Here is a 25,334-nt window from a genome sequence, read left to right as displayed (position 1 = left end):
GAGTATCTCCATCATCTGCTATTTTTTTTCAGGATGACAGTTAAATGAATGGTTAGAAACATCCCATGCTTATAAGACAGTAACTGTTTCTTTGGCTAAATTAATTTACAAGAAACTTTGAGTAAGACATACATCCTGAGGCTTTTAGCCAATGGATTGTCTATGATGGCTTTATTGCCAGATTAATGTAGCATACCTCTGTGTTACTCTTAGCAGATGGATATGTGGTCTTTTTTTTCTCATCCTAAAATAATTTAATAAGGGAAAGATAAAAAATGAAATGGGCTTTCAGTATCAATTTAATCTGCAAAGGGCTTTCAATATCAATTTAATCTGCAGCTATCAGTAGTACTGTGCACTAGCCATAGTTGTGTACTCCTTCCTTGATATCCCTGGAGGCTCTGCATTGTTGCTAGTGTGCGTAAACACACTGCTGTCATACTTCAGCTCTTTTACATTTAACTCAGTTCTGAATTTTCTGGATTTTTTTTTTTTTTTGTCTGGAATAATTGCAACTTCCCACAAAATGCTGCTTTTGCTTTCAGATACCTGAATTTACTCAACTTAGATTCCAATTAAATGTTATTTTTTCATGAAAATTCAAGTAACTAATGCAACATTCTGTGCTGTAAATGATAAGGCAAATCCATTTCTTCCTATAAAGAATTAAAATAATTTGCAGAGAGACCATGAAAGTCACACAATTGTCGAAGGACGGTTTCAGTGGGGTAAATCTACAATTCTCTGAATACTGTCAAGAGCTGCTCCTGTCTGCATCAACATAACAAAGGACAGGGTTTAATCCAAAGTCTAAAGCTACTGGTATTGTGAGGCCTCAATTTTCCCTCCAGCCTAAAGCATTTCATTGTCTGCCATCCTTCCATGCCATCTGTACAAGGCCCTTCCCCTGACATGGAGCAGCCTGTAGCTCTCCAGTGCTTGGAGCACTGGGAGAGAAGCTGAGCTCTCAGCCTGCAAGCAGAAACGCTGGGTTACCAGTTGGGAACTATTTGCATTCTCAGATGAGGATGACTCAAATAGCACGAGCTATGACTGCTGCTGGGAAAATATCATCTGGAGGACAGAGCGAGCCACAAGTACACCCATTCCTTCTCACTGTGCTTGTTTCAGAGTCCCCTTGGCACTTTATTATGGCAAGTCAGCAGTGGCTTATTGCAGGAGCAGCAGCCTTGCCTTGTGTGAATGTGAGTTTCTAAAATCTGCAGGCAGATTTCATCAGCATGGGCAAGACCTTGGCTAGGGCTGGCTGGGAAAGGATTGGCAATTGCCAGACACTAAAAGGTTGCATGATTGATGGGACTCCTTCGGAGTGAGTATGTCCTAAGCAGCACAATTAGCATTTGAGGCTGCACTTGCTTAGCTTACACCTGAATACATAAAGAGATCCAGAGAACAGAAATACATCTCTCAGCACCGTAACAGCCATAATTGGCCTGATGTTACATTGATCACAGCGCTCCTTAACGATGAAAGCCGAGTGCACTGCTTTCCAAATCTACAATTTTACACTTAGCTAAAAATGTTAGCATTTGGATTTAATTAAACACCCTTGCTTGTCCTTGTTGGAGGGAGATAGCAAAGGGAGGAAAGCCACAGTAAAGCTGCAGGGATGGCCTGGCAGGACTGCCCTTGCAAGCAGGCACCTCCAGCTTATGAAACCAGCATGGAAAGGCCGAGTGTGTAACACTGGCTAATGTTTTGGAACATTCCTTAGAACTCACTAACTCAGTACATCTGCAAATGCTGGCCATGTTCCCAGCCTTTATTTTCAGCCCACTTCTCCTGTAAGCTCTTATGCATTTTCTCTTTGGTTGCCATCATTAACTCCCTAAGGCACAAGGATGGAAGAGGCGAAGTGCAGATCCAGATGGGGTGGTCAGCATTAGTGCACCTGTACATGAAGCTTTGTGACAACTGGGTTACAGAGCAAATGTTCCCTCAGTTTGACCTCCATGAATCTGTGTTTCACAAACGCCTCAAAGCTAATGCTTCTGGAAACCCTTTGTGAGGCTTGAGTTGACCATCACACTGCGATCCACAGAGCAGCCCTACAGGTATAATGTGTTTTTGACTGGTGGCATCCAAAACCATTTGGCACAGGAGCCCGGAGGAAAGAGCTGAATGTATTGGGGAATTAAATGAGAAGCCAAGGCATGGCTGAAAATTTTTGCTGTAGAGAACTCATAGAAGATGTGACAAAGAGTTAGAGGATATGTATGTCAACATGGTAGAAAGCTAATCTGTTCTGTGATCCCTGGAACATCTTGTTTCTTTCATGTGCAGGATAATGGGGCTCAGAAACCTGTTTGCAACCTGTCAGAGTTGCTGTGAGGGAAACCTGCTAACCCCTTCTGGGGTTTACAGACATAGAGCTGAGGAATGGTTAAGTTACATGTGACCACATGGCTCTCTGTAAGCAAATTGGCCATGTCTGTAATGCAGTAATTTGCAGCTGTCAAATAGTTAATGTCAACTCAGCCTGCGGACTCATAAAGTTTAGTTTAACATGCAATTCTTCTCCGACAAGTGTCTATATAAAAATAACACCTTCCTACAGAAATTATCTTCTATCTATGTGTAATCACATGCAAATCTGATTAATTTGCTGACTAAATTAAGGGGAACAGTTTTGAAAAATGGGTGTCTAAAGTTAGGTACATACTATTTATGTTCCTAAATATGCAGTAAAATTTTAAGTGGTACTTGAGTCTTGTCACTTTGAATTGCCCTTGGAGTAGCTTTTAAAATCAGGTTACCTTTCTAGAACCTTGAAGCGCAGAATTAGATAAGTAGGTGTGAAAATATTGTCTTCATTTTTATTCCTTATTATCTCGGTTGAAGCTGGAAGTACACAGCTGCTCCAGGAGCAGGCGAGCAGATTTCTTTTTCCTTCCTCTTGCAATTGTACAAGCCAAAAAGATGACAACTTAACTTCTAGATCCCAGCATGAGTTTGTAGACCTGGTAGTTGGAAAAACAAACCAAACATCTTTTTTACTTGTAAACTGACTGCATTTGATCTGGAAATCATTGAGATGCAATAAACATGAACTCCGTGATTCTGTTTTTATGGAGTCAGTTTTCTGAGTAGAACCACACGTAACAAAACAATCATTATAGTTGAATGGCAATGCTTATGAAAAGGACTGGATTGAAAACAGTGATGACAGAAGCCTTCTGTTTATCCCTGGAACAGCAGTGACAGTGGTAGTGTAAGCTACATCACACTGTTCCCCAAACAGCTGACACCCAAAGGACTAACTTGTGTTATGGCTTCAAGTACACTATTTTGCTGGATTTCTATCCGTGCTGGGTGCTCCTGACCGGGTGGAGCTCTGAGCTGCAGAGCCACTGAACAGGTACTGGTGACTTAGTGCACTTCACCTTACTGACATTTTTGTAGCTGTGCTATTGCTAAACACCTTTTGGAAGCAAAGGAGTGAGGAGATAGATCAGCTGCTATTGCTTGCTTGGTCTCCACAGACAAGCTCACTGCTGTTCTCTTGATTACTGCTGGTTGTACATAGCTTGGGCTTTTTTCCCTCCCTATCTTTTTATGCTGACATCTGTCTGTTGGATATCAAAGGGCAATCTTTCAAAGCCAGAAAGTTGTATGACTTACAGAACATTTAAGTGATGATCTGCAGAAATGTGGATGAGCTCGCTCTTGGAAGAGGCATTCTGCATTAAAACAGCTCTTTGTATTTGGGCAATAACAAAGATTCATTTGAAAGTATTAGCTACCATCAGGGCTTGACCTCTTCAGAAAGTATTCTTTAGTCAGGGTTTTAAAGTGGATTTGGAAAGATAATTGTTCTTGTCCCCGGGTAGAACCTGGGCAATTTATGTGCTCAGCTGACTTGCCACTTCGGCTTCAATGGATATTTATTCCATGAAGTGCATGGTTGTGCTGTGTGGCAGAGGACGATGGTAATGAGCAGATCAGACACGTGCAGACAGAGATGCTGCTCAGGGTGATACATCCTTAATTGTCAGTAGTCTTATAGCAGGCAGTGTGCTCAGTACTGTAGCATTTCAGTGCAGGGAAAAATAGCACTGTTTATTTATCTCTTTGGTTTTTTCTCTGTGTGTGAGTTCACAAAACATTTGCAAAAAAGCTTCATTCAATGGCCATAAAAAGATTGTTTGTATCACTTAAGCCAGTATACCACTCAGAAAATTGAATTTTGTACATCTCCTGCCTGATAACTTTCTTTCTATAATATTTCAGTATGCATTTTTTGTTCCCAAGATGTCATTATTGCTTTATCCTGCAGCTTTCATTAGTAGCCAGTATCATGTATCTCAGCTTTCTGAAGTTGCTATAAATGGATATCACAACATTTGATAGGGCTTCCTAGGAAAAGTTAGAGACGGGGAGAAGTATTTCCACAGATTTCCATCAGATCACAAGATGCAAGTAGGCATTATCAAGAGGATATTTTTCTGGACTTCTCAGTCCCAAGTAATATCTGAGAACTCTGATGTTGGGCCAAATCCTGCAGTGGGACCCACTGGGTGAGATATAAACCAGAGACCTGTGGAATCATGAACATTTTCCTGCCATGTTCCTCAAGAGGAAAAACTCTGGGTGGAATGCCATAGCTACTTTTCCAGTGCAGTTTTATAAATATCAAGTTTAAAAAAGGCAAATATAAATGTCATGTATCAAATACCTGGCCATGACACCTGCACTCTGCCATCAGTCAACTCCCATGAAATATGGGAAATGAAGTTATGCATCTGTTTGTCACTTTAAGCATTTTGGAGTAAAACTGCTCTCTGTGATGCGTTTGTGCATCCCTACCAGTTCTGCTGACTGGACCCATAACAAAGCTGCAGGATGCAGCCATAAGAAATTGTGAGGGCATCAGCACAACTACTATTTCCATGACTGACACACGTGTGTTGCACCAGCTGGTGGTGGCAGAGGGGTGGAAACAAATCTTCTTAATGTGCACCTGCTAATATAAATTAATTATTATAGTCATGAAGCCAAAGCATGAAGAATCTGCTCTCTCCAGTCCATCTTTCACTCTGCTTTTCTTTGTAAGCAGGCAGAAAAACATCACTGTATTTCTTTCTTTTCCTTTGTGCAGTTAGTTTGCTATTTCTGATTTGTCATCGCTCCTAATGTTTCATTGACTCCTGACTGTGACTTGTTTATTCAAAGCAGTATTAAGTGCCTAAGAGTTATTGAACAACTAACATAATGAACAAGTCATTCCAGCAGCAGAACTGAAGCTTGCAGGAAAAGGTAATGGAAACCCTGGGCTGAGATGTAGGTTGGAAATGCATACATGGTCTGCTCTTCTATAAGCAAAGCTAGAAGCCAAATATAGGAAGGTGTGTGTGGTTGTATGTTTGTGTGGGGGAGCAGGGATGCCTGGCATGAAATGTTTATGCAGGATGAACTCCTGGCTGGGGGAAAAATAAAAAAAATGGTTATTAAAACTGCTGCAGCCAAAGGAGTGAAATCTCACCTGCAGTAGGAGATGTGGAAGAAACTGTGTTTTCTCCTTATCTCTTATTTAATGAAGGTATTAAATGTCCTTAGGTTGACTTAGCTTGGTTTAGATTGGGATCTGCTCCACAATGTTATACTCGAGGGAGGCTTGATAGTCACCTGTAGCAAGGCTGCAATAGGTCATCTCAGATCAAAATATCATTTCCCTATCTTTAGAAACCTATCTAATAAATCTGGTGAACTGTTGCTGGCACATTGAATGTGACAATTTCCTCCTACCTGGAATTGCTGTTTTTTGCAGGGCATGCTGCTCAGTGAAACCACCAATCAGTAAAATCCATTCAGAGGAAGGGAAAATGTGTGTGGGAAAAGGATTTTATAATTCAGTCTGTGAAATTAAAATATCATTGCCAATATATTGCACTTCTGTCACCTCCACTGAAAGAAAAAAATCAACCTGGAAGTGGGCTGGAAAGGGGCCCCAGACTATTTCCCTGTGTTTCAGGGAGGAGTTTGATGGTCATCTGACTCCAGCTGTCCGGGATCTACAGAGCAGCATCTTGTACCCTCTGGAGATCAGTCAGATCTCCTTAACCTATAGCCAGTTATTTGTGCAGCTCTGAGTCCCCCCTTAATGAAAAGAAGGCAATTTGCTGCATTTAGGTGCTAGTATTTTAGCCTGTTCCACACAGAAAGGTATGTTTGGGATGGAGAACATATTCCTGGTTAACTCTGGTATCCAAAATCATAGTCCAATGACTTTAATGGTGGATTTGGCAGTGCTGAGTTAACAGTTGGACTCAATGATTTTAAAGGTCTTTTCCAGTTTCAATGGTTCTGTGATTCTATGATAGATGAGATTGAATGCATACCCTCTGTGTTTGAAACCTGCCCAGTGGATTTTTGTAACTCTACCTTCTGGTGAGTTACATCATTTCTGCAAATTTAAGAGCTGCTTGTCCAGAAAGAGATCCAAACAGCTCATGAGGCTTTAATCCCAGCCATCTCTTTATATGTGTCCTTAGCTGGAACAAGCTAAAGGAAAACTGCATTTTCAACCTATTGATGATCCTTTTAAATTCAACATTACAATAACATCACAGGTTATTAGCACAAAAATGTCAAGGTTCTTACAGCACTAAGTCTTAGGGCTATAAACATTTATGCTAGCATGCTAAAGAGATTTGGGCATAAGGGGCCATACTGGCATCAGGGAGCAGCTGAAAATATGAGTAGGCTAACATTAGATTAAACAGAGGCAGGCAATAATTTAATTGGCATTTATACGCTGAGAGAAGGAAAAAATAGTAAGTTAAAAAAAGAAATGCAGCTAGGAGCTTTTGGAAATCAGGGAGGTAATTTGCTTTCCAAAATGATTCACAGCATCTCGTGTTAGCTAATTAACAAAACAGCAGGTTTGTGAATTTAACTGCAGTGGGGTTAGGGTTCCGTGGGCTCGGTTCTCATCCAGGCATTCACTGGGGTCTGTTCAGCCCCCTCGGTGCTTTTGCTCTGCTTTTTGGCATCTTGGGGAGCCTGGCCTCTTTCAGAGGGCAGAGTTACAAGTGGCTGCATTCTGCGATAGGAGCCAGATGAGGGTGAAAGGGGCAGGTGGAGAGGCAGGAGATTATCCATTGACTGGCATGACTCAGCCATCCATAAAATGATTTTCATTAATGTTTAATGTGTGTCAAAAATGTCAGCATTCGTAAGAGAGGCAGATAAATTATTTAGTCCTGTAAGTGTCTTGCCTTCCCCCTGCCGCTGATGTATGTAAAATGTTTGCCCTGGTTTTGTTTGGATGTGGGATGCTGGTGGGGGAGTTAAAGGGATTGCTGCTACACCCGGAGTGTTTCCTGGCCAGAGCCCCGGAGGAGCCGCTGCCGCTTCCCAGTTCAGCGCTCGGGCAGAGAGGTCTGGCCAACCTGAAGCCAGCTGCCAGTGGGCTGGCACTGGTGGTAGATTGGTTTGCAGAGGATCAGACCCTGGGAAATTGTTATAAAGACATAAGAGTGGGCTGTGACAGGAGGTCCTGCTCCCCAGGTAAAGGCTGTGGAGGCAGCTGTTGGAATAGCCCAGCATCACAGTGCAGCCCATGAGCCTTTCCCTGGCTCCTGATGGAGCCCCCAAGCTCTGCCTGATGTCAGCTAGAGTGCTTTCTGCTGCTCTTCTTGCTGCCTTGGTTTTGCTGGGTTTGTCCAGAGATGCATTACCCAGAGACGTGCAACTGCCCTGTTTGGATGAACTGTGTCCTGCTCAGGGGTGGGAGCAGCCTCTGTGATCCCACCAGGGCTATGGCTGCTCTCCCATGTATCCCTCTGCAGGGATGGTTTCTACTTTTGCCTGCCCTGTGTCAAGAGCTTAGGGCATGGATCTTGTTTTATCCCTAACCAGGGAATTAATGCACAGGAAGGGAAAACTCCCCTTTGAATTGCAGATTTAGGTTTTCTTTTATTCCTTTTTTTTTTTTTTTTTTTTTTAAATCAGCTTCCCAGGATGACACAATAGCTGCAAGCTGAAATCATAAGCCCTGGCAGAAAGAAAGAGGGACCAAAGGAGATGAGCAAAAGCAGAAATGTATCCAGTCAGAAGGGATTTGAGGCGACGTGAGACAGGGGAAATGTAAGCCTAATTAATTGTGAGGTGCTGGTTTGTGAATGTTGAATGAACCACAGTCAAAAACGACTAATTTAAAACCCACTCTGACATTCATATTTGACACAATCTTCTTTCCTGGACAGGGATTTTTCTGAAGGCAGTGATACTTTGTCAATCTGTTTGGATGGGGCATGTTGAACTCTGTCAGAAAAATTAAAAAGAGAAAATGCGGAGTGTTTTTAAACATGGGGGTGGGAAATGCAATTGCCTTGTTTTTTTTAGGATTTTTTTTTTCTTTTTTAGGGCAGTCACAGGCTTTGGGACAAGGATTTCAATTGGCCTCTAATTAAAGTTGCTTTCTAAGTGTCTGGCATGAAATCCCCCTGAGAGGCAGATGTTTGCAAAGCACACTTGGGGCACTGGCATATGGTTCCTTTGTATGGCTGGCGTTTCAGCAAAGTGCCTCCTCAATGTTGTACATAATTAGATATTTTATTTTATTTTAGTTTAGTTTTGTCCCGGAGAAGTTACTGATGGCTGGGGACCTCCAGGATGTGAGTAGGAGGCTTTCTGTGATACGGGTGGAAAACCCTCAGTATGTCACTGCTATGTGACAGGTCCTGGCAGATGCCCTTTTGCAGCTTTTTGGGAAAAGCCTGTTGACTAAACCAGTGCCAGTTAAAGGATATTATTCTAACCTACAGAATTTAATAGAGGATGGGACCTGGGGCACCCAGCCTCTACAGCTTCAAAGAGGGCCTGAATCCTTCATGCAGGAGTACATCAGCAGTTCTAAACTTTTTATGGGATTATAAAATTTTGAGGAATGTTTCCATAAGAAACCCAATTGTAATTGAGAGGGGAGTGAAATGAAAAGAAAATATTCATGCACACTTGTCCTGGATGGAGACCATGGCCGTTTTTAAAATGTGACTTCAGATTACAAATGGCCCATAGCTGTTTATTAACACCATAAAAGACTGTTGCATCTGGGTGGTCACTGATGTGCAGAGCAATCTCTAGATCAGAAAAATCTGTAGATGGCAAGAAACTTAACTGCTAAAAGCTCAAGGTGCTGAATATACTTATTTCCCTCTAGGGCAGTACATCTATCCCTTGTACACTTAAGAAATAAAACACAGGATTTTGTGTCAGATGATCTAATTTTTCCAGTTCTCCTAACATCTCCCATTCCTTCCCAGAAAGTCCTTTCCATGATCACCCAAGCAAGTCTTTCCTACTGTCGATGCCTCATTTTTGCCTGTCTATAAAAGTGCAGTGCAACAGCTCCCTGCCTCAGAGAACTCGGAGAGGTTTTTTCAGACAAAATTAATTCATGTTTGAAAGGTGCTTTTGAGGTCTGTGAACCTGACTGTGCTTTACTAATGTGGGCAGTCATTATTTCCGTTCTGTAGAGAGGAAAACCAAGATCTGGCACAGTTAAAACAGCTTGTTCAGGATCGTAAAGCAATTTAGAAGCAGAACCACAAATAGAGCCAGTCGTTTGACTAGCAGTTAGATGTGCTGTCCACAGGGCCACCTATAATGTCTAATTATTTTTCTAAGTGTAAGAACTGAAATATCTCAGCCTGATTCCAAAGTCCTGAAGAAAATGAAATGTGCAAAAGATTGACTCACAGCCATTGCATTCTCTTGGCATCTCTATTAGTGTATGTTTAAAATGAAATGAGTAAAATCCCCCATGGATGAAGTTGAAGCAGAGCCTCTGCTGCAGATTGTGCATAAATTCAGTATCCTTGTGATGCTTTGAAAGGTTTTGTGCCACATGAAAAGGCAAAGCCTGGCTGATGGCTTAGGTGGGATGCACAAGGTGGGATGTTTTGGGCTTCAGATGCTGAACACGGGTTATTAGAGGCCACACGTGCACACAGGCAATGAATTTGCTGCAAGGCGCTCTATCTTCCTGGAGGCCTTGCCTAATCTTTGGCTTGATTTCAAGCTGAGGCTACTGTTTAAACGTGTGGACATTCAAAGGCTGTGCTGGGAGGCTCAATGCTGCCAAGTGCCCCGTGGAAGGAATAACAATCTCAACAATTAGCAAGGTCCCCCAAACCCTTACGGGCAGGGGGGAAGGGGCTGTGCTGGCAGGGGCTGTCCCTGTGCAGGGGTTTGAGCAGTGAGAAATCAGAGGGACCCTCCTGTTAGTGTAAAGGGGGAGAAAAACAGCCGGACGTCTGAAGTACACTGGCAAAACTTGGAAGGGGAGGTAGCCTTAGTCCTGCCACCCCATAGATGTGACCAGAAGGATATTTCAGCAAGCAGGAGTGGTGTATAATTAATAAAAAGGACAGTATAAAGAAACACACAGGAAATTCGATTAGTCTTGGACTGAGCCTAACTATTACATATAAACCAAACATTCGTATTTTAATTTTAGAATAAATGCAGCAATGTAATGCGTGTGACTTTGGTCCTAGCTAGGATAAAAATTGTGGCACGTGGTGCAGTGGGATTAATCTTTTGTGCAAGGTTCTTGCAACTTTTGAAGGTATGGCATGGATCTGTGTGTCAGTCTGCACACTGGATCTGGTGGCTGGAGAAACCAAACATAGGATCATGGAGAGGCATAGCCACCATTCTTGCCCCAGGGCTGTGGTGCTAATCCAACCTGCCTTTCACCCTGTCCCTGCCACACTCCAATCTGCAGTCCTAAATGCTTCCTGTGAGATCAGGTATTGCCTTTTATTGGTTATCAAGGAGAAGTATATAGTTCTGTGTTAGTCTTCAGTAATAGTTGGTAATAATATTTACAGCTTAATTTTGTGTTTTTTTTTCTCTCTGGTGCTGTCTTTAGATTAAATTCAATTTAATCCTTCCTTCCTTCCTCTGTGAAATCAAAGCCTGCTCTTCTGCTGCCTGCAGTGGGGAAGCATGGCAGGAGAGTCATGCAGGCTCCTGGGGAGCTCAGGACACCAAAATGCTATTTCTTTGCATCAGGGATCAAGCTGTTGTCCACAGAGGAGCAACTGGCAGATGCAGAGTGTCCAGCCTCATTTATCTCTGCCAGATGGTGCTAAAATACTAGTCCAGAGTACATGTTGCTTCTATTCAACCAAATGCTTGTGCCATGCTGTGGCCTCTCTGCCTTTGAACCAATAAGCCTCAGCCAGCAAAATCCCAGAGGCAAAGGCCCCAGCAGCCCTTGGCTAAGCCCCTCTGTGTTGCTTGTGGAAAAGCAGAGAAATCAAACTGGGAAGACTCACAGTCCTGCAGGGATAGACAATAGCTTGTGGGAAGGGGAGGAAGGGGTTAAAGAGGGTTTAGCACACACAAAAAGTAAATATTTGAGGCATAAATGCAAAAGGAAAGAATAATGGAGAGAGAAGGGCAGGAGGAGGAAACCAGAAGTGTAAAGAGAAGAAAAAGAAGGATTATATTCTGCTGGAAAACAAAGGGATGTTTGTATGAGAAAAGCATTGGGGAAATGAGGGTTCAGCTCTGCACAAACTTTCTGTCTGACACTGGACAAGTCAATCTCTCTGTGTCTCAGTTTGCAAAGGCTACAATGGGAATACTGAAGTCTCCTTTGTTCTGCCTCTCTGTGCTCACATCAGACATCCCTTCTGTTTGTGTGCTGTAGAAAGCCAAGACGCTACAGTAGTGCAAAGACAAATAAATTCCACTGAGACTTGGAGGGGGGGGGAATAAAAAGGTAGGAAGGCAATAGGCTATGATAAACCTGGGAGATAAATGCCCCAAAAGCTGGGGTGTGGGAGTGGGGGTATAGAAATACAAGAGAGGCCTTTACTGGGGGAAGAAGAAATATGGACCAGATTAGTCCTACTGTTGCATCCTGGACTCCAGTGGAGTTCCTCGAGGGATGGGTTTAGCCCAAGGAGTTCAGTTTTGTTTGGTTAAAGAAACTTTATGCCAAAGTTTTTAAATAGTCAAATCTGTTCTGAGAACTATGAGAATGTGGGCTGCCTTTCCTGAAACATTGCATGGGACTTGGGATGAACAACTCTTGCTGAAGGCATCAGGAGCCAAGTGATTAAGCCCCATGCAGTGCTCTGACAGGAGGCCTTCTTGCCTACGCATACTTTTTTTAAGTATAGAAAGTATTTCCATATTTCCAGCAGCTGATCTTTATTTGAAGCCAAGAGCTGCATTTTTCAGATTAGAACTGAAGCTTTTCTAGGAAAAACCACTCTGGAGCAGACCATTGATCCATCTAGCCCAAGACGGTGTCTCCAGCAGAGACCCTGCACTCTGCTTTGAGAAAGAAATTCTAAAGCTCACAGGGCTCTCTCTGGGGATAATTTATTTTTCACTCCAAGAAAAGAGTTTGGCTTTCACTTCAAAGTCTGTAGGCTTACATTCTTTCCAAAACTCTTGCTTATTTTATTAATCTTTACGGTTCTCTGGAGATGTTTATTGTTTGCTGATCTCCAACCTGTTCAGGAAGCCCCTTGAGCTGCTGACTTCCATGTTCTTCAGCAGTGAGCTCTCCAGGCCAGTTGGGGCACTTGTGCAAGGGAAAAACAAATTTTCTCAATTTCAAGATTGCTGCATTTATCGTGGAAGCATGCCTTAAGCTTCTCAGCTCACCCATCTGGCTTCTCATTACAGCATCTCATCTAAAACTGTGAGCTGCTTCTGCCACCCAGGGAATCCCTGCTAGGAGATGTTCTATGCACGTGAGATGCTGCTCTGCCCTGAAATGTGAATCAGCCATGCTGAGGATCCACTCTTAATTCTTCAGTGCTTCCAAGAACACGTTATTCTGTCAGCTGCTCAGACTGTCATGCTGTGCTTTCCTCTTGGCCAGTCATAGTGTCCCTGCTCCATGGGTAGCACACTAAGGCAGGATGTGATGAAGGTGTGAGGGGCTGCAGGGTGACTGGGTCACAGCACCATGCTCTCTGTGCCTCTCTTTTGGTAAAGAGGTGATTGCAGTGCTCGAGCCTCTTGCCAGACCATGCAGGTAGAAAGCAAGAGGGTCTCTGTTGTGTAGACCCAAGTTTATGAGGATGGCGAACCAGCAAACCAATGAATGGGCAATGTCAGGATGGCTCAGCCTGCCCTTCCTTCATCCCTCTGTCTGTCTGTGTCCATCTTCTGCAGAAGGGCTGTCTGAGAGGAGCAGCAGAGAGGTGTAGGACAGGCTACATAGCTTTTGTGTGCAAAAGCAGCAAAATGAGATGGTGCTCTGCAGACATGGCCTTGGATCCAGCATGCAAACAAACAAAACAAATGTATTAGAAACAGCTGGAGAAGAGGATGAAAATGAGCATCATTAGGGATATGCTTATAATAACTTCTGAACTGGGGAATGCATCATTGCTATGCTGGCCCCTCTTGGAGACAGATTGGCTGTTGCTTTTGGAGTCTTTATTGGAGCCATTGGTTTTCCCATTTATGCATACCCTGCCCCAGCTCTTGCTGGAAACTTGACAACATGCTCTGGGATGTAGCCTCCAATGCAAGGATTTTGTCAGGAACTGGAGCAACCTCTGGAAGCACCGTCTGCAGATGCATGTGTGGGTCATGAGGTGCCACTTGGTTAAGTACTGTGCATTGCTTTAGACATTGGTCTGACATTCAGAATTTCCTTCTTCATCCCAAGGGAAATTTTGCTGCTCTTTGGACTTTTTGTTTATTCCATGGTACAGTTTTTTAATTCATTTATCATTTACTTTGGAGTGTGTCTTACCTGTCCTGGGCGATATTGAGAAAGGGGAAAGTACCTGCTGCAGCACTGTCCCCACTCAAATCCTTCCTTGCCTCTCCTCTGCAGATTCAGGACATGGGGACTGTTACCAGAGAGCCCCTTGCCTGCAGCCTGCCCTGCTACAGCTCAGGAGATCACCATCTTTCAAAGTCATACATTTTTATCCTGGTCTCCATGTATTTCCTCTGTGAAATGAAGTCCTTCCTTGCAGGAGTGTGTCTGAAGCTGGCCTTCAGCCCTCAGTATAGTGGGTTCTTGCTAAGAAGTCCTTACAGTATGGTTTACATACGTCCACTGGCTTTTTTAGCAATGTTTACAAAGATTTCAGTTGCAAAGTTGACTTTGTCATTTTCCTGACAAATTTAACAAATACTGGGGAAAACTCAACTTGCCTTGACACTTGCAGATCTTACACCTGGATAAATTTGGCCCAGTGCTCTACTTGAATGTCTTCAAACCCTCATGATGTGTCTTGCACATTGGCTGTTCCCATTTGCTTCATGGGATGAAGCAAATGGGATGAGATGCTTATATACAAAGCTTCTTAAATTCCAAATGGTGCCTGTGACTGAGCACTTCCTACCTTTGATGTGAGAACTAGCCACAGCCTGACATCTGAGGGGTTATTCTTGTTAAGAGGATAAGTTAATAGCAAAGTCTTATATATTTAACACAGAGTGCACAAAGTCCTGCTTACTTGAACACAGAAAGAGTTCAGCAATCAGGACGTATTTCCCTGGTCCCAAAACACTTTATTGACCCAATGCACACTTTAGGCATCCTCTGGGACTGTGCTTCAGTGCCTGTTCAAATTGCAGTTACATTGGTCTTGGCCTTACATGGAATTACCTCACTCCTTTGAGTGCTAGTTTTCACTAGCTTAAGGCTTAGCTGGTGAGCTTACACATCTCCTGGGGCTGAGTGTCACAGAGGTGACACCTGAGGGTAACTGGGGACACAGAGAGGTAGCTGTAGCCTTTAGTCACCAGGAAGGGACATATTTACATGTACAAGACAACCTTGTTGCACAATCTGACTGACTGGCAAAAACCAGTAACTCAACCATAATAATGCTTAACACTTGTAGATTTGCTGCAGGTGAAAATGGATGTTTTGGTCTTCATTCTGTCTGTTCCAAATGTCTGCATGGATTGAGCCACTTTGCCTTCACAAGCTGCATGTTGGCAGCAATAGATGACAATGTAAAGGGGGAGCTTTTATCCCCAGTCTTACTTTCACACCCAAACGGTCAGGTACCATCTGCTGTGTTCAGCAAGGAGGGTGTGATGGCTGCAGCAATGTTACGCTGTTTCTAGAAAACTGCTTAGTGAGAAGAGTTTCTTACCCTGGCACCATCTCAGAAGAATGGTGGTTGCCGCCTGCTTGTGAAAGGCAAAAAGTTGAAATACAGGGTTTCAAATGTGTTATATTCTTTGGTGAGCTGGAACAAATCTAAGGCCATATGGAAGATCACTTGTAATGATGGCTATTATTCACTACCCTGAGATGGATGAGTTGTTTTTCAGGGGAACTGCAGAGGTATCCTTCAAACCCACCTTTTCTGGGAATAGCAGTGTCTAGTTTGCTCTGGGATGATCCCTTACTGCTGGTCTTTTGCAGAGCAGAGAGATGTTGCTGGAGCCTGAAACTGTGGGCAATTCTGTTCCCAAGAGAGTAAAAGTCTGTGATTTCTTGGGTGAATATTTAGGATACATGAACTAATTTGGCACTTCAGGGAAGGCAAATGGCCTGTGCAGATATGCTTCATATGTAATCAAACAACATGAATTCCCTGAGAACGTGCTGGGGCTTCAAACCACTCATAAGGAGTGTGTTCTCCCTCTGAGTGTGGTCCCACCTTGAGCCGCTGCATCCCAGCTGTGCTGTGCACAGCAGAAAGGGGCAAAGGGGAAAAGCCCTTTTTAGGCCAACCCCTGTGCAAATCTGTCTCAGAGGGCACACAGGTGCAACACATGAAAATGAGGTTATAAAAATTTGGGCTAAAGAACAAGAAGGGCACATGCTTGAAGCCTTCTGAAGTGGTCTGGTTTTACTCTGTAGGGGTTGAACCCTTCTGAAATTGGGTGATGATACTCTATGTATTGTGGCTGTCTCATGCAATGTATGCTCTGAGAGGAAATTTGTTAATTTTTCAGAACTTCTGAAAGATATTTAATTTTTTTAACAAATGTATCTCTATTGATGTTAATGTTGTTTGTTCAGCAGCCATTTGGGTCTCTTTGTTGGTGCTTTTATGTAATTTATAGCCTTTCTCCAGTCTGATTTTGAGAAACGTGGCATGTCCATGAAGCTGGGAGCAAGAACATGCTCTCTTTTAATGTGACCTTCCTGTTTTTCTGTTTCACAGGTTCTTTTCGAAATGATGGTTTAAAAGCTGCTGATGTCCTTCCTATACTGAAGGAGAAAGTGGCCTTTGTGTCAGGTAAGCACATCTTTCCTTGATCCCTCCAGCCCATTGTGAGCACTGTCTGCCTCATCCTGGTCCTTATGATGCTGCAGAGTTTCAAGGGACCAGCTTCATGTTTGAATTTGGTAGTACCTAAATTATCTCTTCTGCTAAGAAAAGGGCTGTATGTGAACCAGGACTATCCAGTATTATTCAGAGCACTGCAAACTGTAAAATGTTAACTTTCTTTATATTCTTAGACAAGGGCAAATGAGCAGCACAGGTAGGATGAAGGGCAGCTGCTTAGTTCCAGCCCAGATATAGGCTGTCTCAGCATGAAGGACAATTCAGGGATCCTGCTTTTGGTTCAAGGTCAGTGAATAATATTCAATTCCTGTATGTAGGAAGTACTCAGGCCTATAAATCACTGCTGTTCCATTTACAGTCCCAATCAGCTTGCAGTTAAAAGTACCATTGATGCTGCATTTACATAATAACTCAGATGCTCAAACTTCTCCTACCATTCTGTACAAAGATTTACAGCCTTCATTCAGAAGACAAATCTCAAGGATCTGGGGGTGGATGAGGACTAGACAATATGGAAGAGGCTTTGAGAATAGCTTGGATGATATTGCTTCTGGTGTGAATTACAACTTGTCAGTGAGAGGGGGAAGAGAAAGTCTGAAGCAATCAGAATCTTGCATGAAGTGACTCAAATTGGCAGCATAAACCCAGGGTATTTCCAGTGGCAGCGTTTCTGATGATTACAAACCATTCAGGCTGCTTGCAATGAGAAAACCTCCATCAAGAATAGCCGGCTCCTCTTGTTTACAGCCTTTGCTTTTTTGTTTCCCTCATCTCCACAGTAATGCTGACTGCAGAAGGGAGGAGATTGCAGCAAGGCTGTTTGGTGCCTGGACTCTTTCTCCCTGGCTCTCTCCACAGGAGCTGAGCCCCCAGTCCCATGAGGATGGGGTTCATCACTGTGCTGAGCCATGGAGGTATCATCCAGGCAAGAAAAGCTTTCGCCTCTACTGATAGCTGCTGTGAGATGTCTTCCCATATTTTAACAGTTAAATGGCCCACAGATCTCAAGTCCAGCTGCGACTCAGGGAAACAATTTGAGGATCTATAAATATTTACTAGATTTTTTCAATGATTACATGAAAATCCAGGAGATTGAGGGAAGCTTCTGAAACATCAGAAGTCTTTTGTGAAAACCCAAGACTATCTCAACAGTACTCACATGTGGGAGTACTTTATCTTGCACTGAAGTCTCACTCTGAATGTCCTGAAATGTTTTACATGGTTGGCTTTCACTGTTCCGAAGAGGGAAGCACTGTCATAAAAACACAGCATACCTGCACACTTGTTTGAGACACAAAAGCTGCACCGGGTGCTCTGGGGAAGTGAAGGGGAGGAATTTATGCAGGGACTGTACTGCAATTTAGTTCTTGGCTCCTGCTCTTGCTTTGCATGGAAATGATTGCTGGGTCATTTGGTAATTCATGGAATATTTATTAATGACAACCTGTCTGGATTGTTTATGTAGCCCCTTCCACTGATGGTGCCTGTGTTCAGCTCTGAGCCAGAGGGTCTCACATCAAATCATCAGCTCGTTAGACACTGTCCTGTGCCAAGCCTGCCTTGCGGAGGGGGGTGTTAAATAAGCAGCGCCAGCACAATCCCCCAGGCTTTCACACCGTGATCTGCTGCAGGCAGGGTACAGCTTGCTCCATATAGACTCACCAGCCTCCAGACTTAGATCTGCTCAAAATGTGCTGTTCCTGACTCAGCTAGAGGTCCTAGGATTTACACCTCTTCATGGTCTCCAAATGCAATGACTATGGGCAGCAGCTCCCTTTGCAGGCAGAACACTGAGTTGCTGGTGTTCACGGCAATAACCCCAGCATCCCCTTCCAGCCCACAGTGTAAACACTGCCCAGTGTTACCCTGGACTGTTGCAATAAAGCAGATTAAGAAAATTATTTTAACATTTCAGCTGATGGCTGTGTTCTTTTTAATTAAGATTAAATAATTTCCTAGAGTATGCTTTGAGCACACAAGAGAAAATGTTTGACAAAAAAGAAAAATACCTAGATTTTCCAAGACCAAGAACAACAACAAAAAAGTTCTATAGTTAGCACAGACTCTGAGGGCAGGCTGTGTTTTAATCATGCTTCCTTGAGGAACAGGAGAGTTTTATTGGATCTTCTTCAGTGTTTAATACTACAGTTAATTTTAACGATAACAGTACAGTAAAGTGATCAAGGGGGTTCTCCTTATACAAGCAGAATTTATTAGCACACACAAAAACTCTCAGCTGAACATGTCAGTTAGAGTTTATTGCTTTTCTCAGCTGTGGCTCACCACCTTGTTTTTCTGTGATTCAACAGGAAAATTGCAGAGAACACACAAGACCCTTCAGGCAGGGGCTACACTTTTCTTTATGTTCCAGTGTGGTGGATACTCCACACCTGGACCCTGCCAAAGGGCAGAACAGGCAGGCAAGGCAGAGCAGCTGCTGCCTGCTCCAGAGCAGGCACAACAGGACCTGCCTGCACAGCCGTGGCATCTCAGAGGAGCACTCAGGCTCTCACAAGTGCACTTAATTTCAGGGTTGACATACAGTTTAACTGTCTGGGCATGGATTCATCCAGCCTAAGTGCTGTCTGGGGCTCTGTGCCTGGCACTTCCCCTCAGCTGCCTGAGCCGGCAGTGAGCAGCAGACGGGGGTTCTGCATCTGCATCCCTGCACCACAGGAAAGTTGAGGGGTAATGGATAATATCAGGAATTTTTTCCTGGAACTGGTTCTTGGTTTCTTCCAGTGATCTCATCTATGAGCTAGAATGAACCTGAGCAAAGTTCACATGTGTGTCTAAAGAATACCTGAAAGTCCCATTTCACAGTTCCTATGCAGAGCGATGGACTGAGCAGTTGTGGGTGAGGTGCATCCCAGCCATCACTGATTGCTTCCATTGCTAACCTCCTGGAAGCAGATTAAGGGGCTGGCAGGGGGGAGGCTTTGGCCACCTGCTTGTTGTCTAAACTCTAATAAAATCTTGGCTTTGCCTGGGTGGTTCAGTGTGTTGTTTCCAGCAATGGAATGGCTTTGGGAGCCATTAGGGAATGATTTTTGTATTCTGAGAGGGAGATGAACACTGAAGAGATGAAATAAAACGGGTTGTAGATTATTTTAGGTGCTTTTTTTCAGTGAGAGGTGGTGAAATATTTTGGAAACTGGGCTTACAGTCTTTCTTGGGAAACAGATGCTGTTTTAGAAGAGTGGTGTAAATTGGGGCGTTGTTCAGCTGCTTGATTATATTTATGGTAGATTTTCTATTGATCAGGGCAGTATGGAACGAAGCGTATGAACTTTCAGGGAAGGGAATTTGTTACCATGCTACCTTCCCATGCATGGAAATTTTCATGCACTTAGGCTATAAAAAGCTTGGTAGTTGACTGATGTCATGGGTCTTGTTGAAAGCATTTCCCCACATCCCACCCAGAAGAGTTTCTCAGGATCCTTCGCGGTATTTCCGCTCCCTGGAGGGCTCGGAAGAGCGGTGGCGCGTGGGCTCCCGCTGTCACCCAGGTACTGTCTGCTCATCTGCCGAGGCAGGAGCACAAAGGAGGAGGCTGGCCAGGTTTCTGAGGGCGTGCTTGAGCGCAGAGGAATCAGCAGCAGAAGGGTGTAATAAGCTGGTGAGCTGCTGCAGCTGTGACAAGCAGAGCTCCCAGCATGTGTCTGCAAAGCTGGAAGTTTTCCCGTGTGCTTTGGGCACCAAAAGGGCACAGAGCAGGGAGGAGTGGAGGCACTAGCAGCTCAGCCATCTCCATCCTTTGGTAGCCCACTGTCACCAACCCCTCATCTCAGGAGGAGCCTCATGATCTAGGTTGCAGCAACATCTGAACCTGACTGAGAGCCTTAAGGAAAAGGCTCTCAGAGATTTCCTGAAAAGTCTTTCAGAGAAGGAATTTCAGGTAAATAGATCTGAAGAAAGGACAGCTTTACAATTAGGTTCCACCAATTTTAGGCCAGCAGGATGAATGAAAGAGGAAAGCTCAGAGAAGAAGACACTGGCCTTCCCAAGGACACCACAGGTCACAGTGCCAGAGAGATACCACATGTGGAGGTGCATGTTTTTTTCTTTTTCTGCAGTAGATGCACTTCACTCTTCAGAGAAAGGGTTGAAATGAGACCCTCAGTGCCTCTGGGAACTGAAAGAGTTCACATCCTGGTTTCAGGAGGTCACAAATACTGATTTGTGGACATTGGAATTTGTATTGGGTTGGGAATAAAATTAACCAAAATATCTAAATTTTGGGTGATGTAAACATTTTGTATTTGCACAAAAAGTTTTGATTTAAAAGTTTCCATTCTCCTTTTCCTTTGGAATGGAATTTTTAAATGAAACACCAACAATTCTTCTACATTTTGTTACAGAAAGATATCTTCTTTTTTATACCATTCCCTGTAGTTTGAAAGCAACAGAGTTCAAAAAAGGGAAATCTGCTATTAAAAAAACATAACATTCCTTGCTCTTCTGCTTGTCTCAAATGATAAAGAGAGAGTGTGTTATCAGGGTGACTCTGTCCTCTCTTTGTTTCTCCTTATTCTGTACAGATTCTAGTGCTGTGCCCCGGGGTGTGGGTTTGGAGTGTCTGTCTGTACCACTATCAGCAGTGACTGGCATTGCCATATGCTGCCCAGTATACATTTAAAATTAAAGTACCGCCCCAAAATACTTGCATAAAGCAGTGAAAATTAATTACAAAACACAAGAAGTTGTCTCTTCAAATCCATAGTGGCTTTGGGTGATTGCAGAACAAATCTACTTGATAGGAAAAGGGATCACTCAGTGGCTGCTCTGGGCATCCCATCTACAGCCTCTGACTTGCTCTGCCAGGAGATCTTCTGGTACGACCAATTCACCTTGTTTTTGGAGTCATAAACCCTAAATGTAGTGTCATGAGAGTTTGACATTAGAATTTGATTTGGGGAATTGACTCTGAGACATGGATGCTGCAAAGAGCAGCACTGTGGATGATCAGGCCCTGGTGATTGCACTGCAGCTGTGTTAATTGGCTTCTTGTGGGAGCTTAAATTTCCATCACTTGCACTAGGATCTCCTGATTGGCACCAACTGAAGTGGAGGGTGGTCACACAGCTAATCCTATGTGCAACAAATTAGTCTATCTTCAAGTTGCAGGAGTTTCAGTACAGAAGTCTGCTCACAGTAAGTCCAGTAGCAAGCAGACTCTCACAGAGCTCAGCTATGACAGAGAAAGGAATGTTATTTTAAGACTCTGGACACCAATTCCTTGCTACTTTTCTTTCCTAGGAAGTCTGTCAATTAGATTTAGAAATCCAGAGTGTATTGTTTATCACTGTGTTGAAGTACCTGACTTCAGCTGAGCTCCGTCTGTCTCCTGGTTCTCTTTATTATAATTCATTTTTTCACCATATTTTGGACTGAAATACCTGATGAGGATTATTTCAGCTCCTCTGGAAACTCACTTATGGTCTCAGCAGACTCTACAGCATCAAGATTGATCAGCTTATGATCTGCAGGGTCAGATGAAGTGGCACATTCACTTGAACTGCAGTAGACATCTGAACAGGGGCCAGAGACACCGTGTGCTGCTCCCATTTCCGTTGCTGCTGTGCTGCAGGATGTCAGACAAGGTTCTTGGGAGCCTTTACATGTGTGGACATTTGCCTGTGTCTCTGGCTAATCCTTGTGAATTCATGCTTATGAAGGGAGTGCAAAAGGAAGCAGAGGGTTTGAAACCCTTAAATGTGGATCTCTGCAAGCAGGTAAGGATCGTGGTGGAAGGGCTGATAGAACTGGAGAGATGCAGCTTGAAAACAGAGCTTGATAAAATCATTATCTGCTGTATACAAGAATGCTGCATTAACGGAAACTAATGATTTCCTGTCCTCAACAAGACTACACATAGCTGGAATTTCAGTTTATTGTGTATTAACAGGGATGGCTGTGCCTCGGGACACAGATTTTGAGATTGGTAAAGCCTGTACACAGAGTTCATATCACTGACACTTTTGGATGGCCAAATTCTTGTCTTACCTGTAGGGCCAGTATAGGCAGAAACACTTGGGCCCACCACTAAGAGGTGTTCAGGCAACTGCCAGAACAGGGCTCTTGTCACTGGAGTCTCCTTCCTCTTGGTTGTAGGCTTAACTGGAAGTGTTTATTAGAAGGCTACTAACTGTGCTGCCTGCCTGCATGCAGGTTTTCTGAGCTTTCTTTAAGGTTTTATTTTAATGTGGTATGTATGCATCACAAGGTCTTGTGCCATTACTGCAATGTCCCCTGGATGATTTGTGGAGGAAGAATTATGTGCTCTTACTTCTGGGAATAAACTCTGAATTTAGCCATGGATGGGAGAAAGGGAGATATGAAGAACTGGCAAGGAAGCCACTGACAGGAAAGGCCATCAACAAAGGATTTTGTAGGAGAAATGCAAGGCATACATAGCTAAATATTTGTTCTCAGTGTACTCTGTACCCTGAAGAACATGTGTTTTTCTAACTCTTTTTTTTCCAGAGCACTAATAACCAGACCATCTGTTTGCCTCTCTAAATCAGAGCAAAGCTCATGAAAATCCAACTTGAAAACAGTAAGAAATTATCAGCTGTTTGTTTTAGCATTTAATAACTGTAATTAGCAAACCTAATGACATGTTTGATTATTTCATCACAGTTCTTCGAGTCCAGGGGGAGGCAGGAGATGGGACTTATTGATTAGAGCAATTGAGACTCCTGGCTTCCTTCTAGTTTTTATTGTCCTTTAAAACAATGTGTTGAGTAGCTCTCTGAAGACTGTGCATGTACAATTGGTGTCAAGAGTATGACTGACTTGGGCAGGATTTGTCTCCCTGAGTGGATTAGTAACAAGCAGAGTCTCAAGCACTGTGAAGCTCCAACACAGTGGATCAAGTCAGAAAATCTCATTTCTCCTCCTGGTTCTTTAAGTGACTCACTGTGGCATCTGGGTTCAACTTCTTCCCCTCTTTACTTTAATATTCTCTTCAGTAAAAAGATAATAACGAAAAGGAATGGTATAGACAGACTCCCTGCACAACCAATGCCAGAAGGTTTTTTTCTCTTTTATTGTGTGTTGCTACTTCTCAGCAAGCTCCATTAGAGGAGATGAACATCCTTATGTAGGCCTGTTTGATGGTGGTAATATCCCCTTCAGTCTTCCTAGAAAAGCAGAGATTTTGAGCTACAAAATGTAACAAAAACTCTGCATATTATCAGTATTTAAGAGATTAAACCAGTTCCTGAACTCTGCAAGTCGGATGGTGAATTAAACATAATGGTTTGTTCTAGAAAAAAAATTAATTTTTCTTTATACAGGCTCTTAGTAAAATTGTAAATTATGTAGGCATTCATAAAAATTAGGGATTTCTCAGTAATTAGGATTGCATGGACTTGAAGGAAGCAATTGAAGAATTCTATTATGTATGATGTATATGTAATAATTTCACTCTATTGCTCAAAGCCTAGAGCTGCACTTTTATGACAAATGAGAAACATTTGTTTCTAAACTTAACATATCTTGATATTTTACCAAAGTCTCCTTGTTTCTGTGTGCTCTAAGGCTAGAAGGAATTAGTCTGGGTGTTTATTTCTCCTTCCATCATCCAGAAACATCCAGCTGGGTCATCATGTAACCTTCCTCCTCCAGTGAGAATTAACCCATTTTCTCTGGTCTGTCCTGGTAACTCCTAACCCTGTGCCCAAGCCTTATTTATCCTGCTCCCTGAGGACAGTTTAGATGAACTGTTAAGGGATAGTCTTTATCCTGAAGCAAAGACAGGAATGTTCTGGATCCTATTTTCTTTTCTGTAGCTAAAATATTTGGGTTGCTGTTACTGAAAGGATCAAGAAATTTCTGACTTAATGTTTTCAGCCTACCAGAATTTGCACAGGTTTCTGTTTATTTATTTTGTAGAGCTCGCTTTGGTGGAATGGTAGGTGTTAAAGGAGTCCCTGACCAGAAACACAATTTTTGGTTTACAAAGCCAAGGTGAATGGGCAGCATCAGAGTGATTAGTGCTTCTGGGCTGTGGGAAGCTCATGGCCCTTTCCAGGTGTTTCATATCCTCAGAGAGGATTATAAATGTGGGCTTGGACGTCTTCTGATCTCAACTCTTAGTGCTTTTCCACGTTGTACAAATATTTAAATTACTGTGAATGAAGGAGAGAGAGCCTGAATGATTAGCGTGTTCTTCTGGGATGCAGTTCAGGTTAAGGTCTCTGCTTCAGCAAATATCTGGAAGCTTTTGAAAACTTTGGTTACATCTAGATATGATGGGAAATGTTTCAAAACCTTCAAAAACTTTCTGTCTTGAAAAAATATTTCCCTCTAGCTTTAGTTACTTGCATTGGTTTGCCATTCTATAGGCTGGCTTGCTTTTCTGTTGGACACATATCATGCATGATATAATGGTTTGGCATTGATGTGGTGTGTGAAATAATCTCAACAAAGGGAAAATGTACTTAAAATGAGGAAGCTTTTTGTCATAAAAAGGTCTGAACATTTAGTTGAGTTTATTTCCTTGTAAATGGAATCCTTTTTTACATTATGCCCTCATTTTCATACTATGTGGCAGAGGCATGGATCTGCCAAGGTGACACAGAATTCCAATGGACCTTCCTCACCTTCATGGTGTAAAGCCAAAGGCAAATAGAAAGCACAGAAATTTCAGTGGAGATTAGGGAGGGCAGTTTTTGTACTCCATGTGTACCCCTGTCTGCGTGAGGGCTCAAAATAAAGATGACATCTGTTGTTTGCCTCTCCATTTGTATTCATGGACAAATCAGACACAATCTGGCTCCACTGGAGACTTGCACAATGTAACCCTTCAGGTGCATTGCATCCACTGGAAACCATGGGTACCAGTGGTGTCTCCATTTGTATAGATGAAGTTTGTGTAAGAGACTCTGTCTTGTACAGTCAGCAGTGCTGTAGAAGACTCTTTAGACAGATCTTAGCAATTAAAAATTATCTGTATTTTAAGTAAACTTATATATAGTAACAAGAATGTGCCAGTAGCACAGACTGCAGGTGTCCCAAGTTCCTAATGAGGGAGCACAGTGTGGATCAGTGCCAGAG

General features: G+C 43.0%; 1 protein-coding gene across 14 annotated transcripts in view; it reads left to right on the top strand.

Moving 5' to 3' along the window:
* The window catches only part of KALRN (kalirin RhoGEF kinase), a 477,147-nt gene that overhangs the window by 146,658 nt on the left and 305,155 nt on the right, over positions 1–25,334 (top strand). For 13 of the 14 annotated variants that reach the window (XR_014956495.1, XM_085584162.1, XM_085584156.1 and 10 more), the window contains exon 2: positions 16,146–16,220. Coding sequence is in view for 12 of the 14 variants with exons in the window: in XM_085584162.1 (XP_085440288.1) it covers positions 16,146–16,220 (75 nt within the window). In the remaining 2 variants the exon portion in view is untranslated. Of the gene's footprint in view, positions 1–16,145; positions 16,221–21,289; positions 22,007–25,334 lie in introns of those variants that run through there. The other variant, XM_021526047.3, reaches the window with a different exon arrangement.

The sequence above is a fragment of the Lonchura striata genome, chromosome 7, assembly GCF_050655825.1.
Source record: "Lonchura striata isolate lonStrDom1 chromosome 7, ASM5065582v1, whole genome shotgun sequence".
NCBI lineage: Eukaryota > Metazoa > Chordata > Aves > Passeriformes > Estrildidae > Lonchura > Lonchura striata.
The sequence above is the reverse complement of the archived record's forward strand: the minus strand, read 5'-3'. Positions and strand labels throughout refer to the sequence as shown.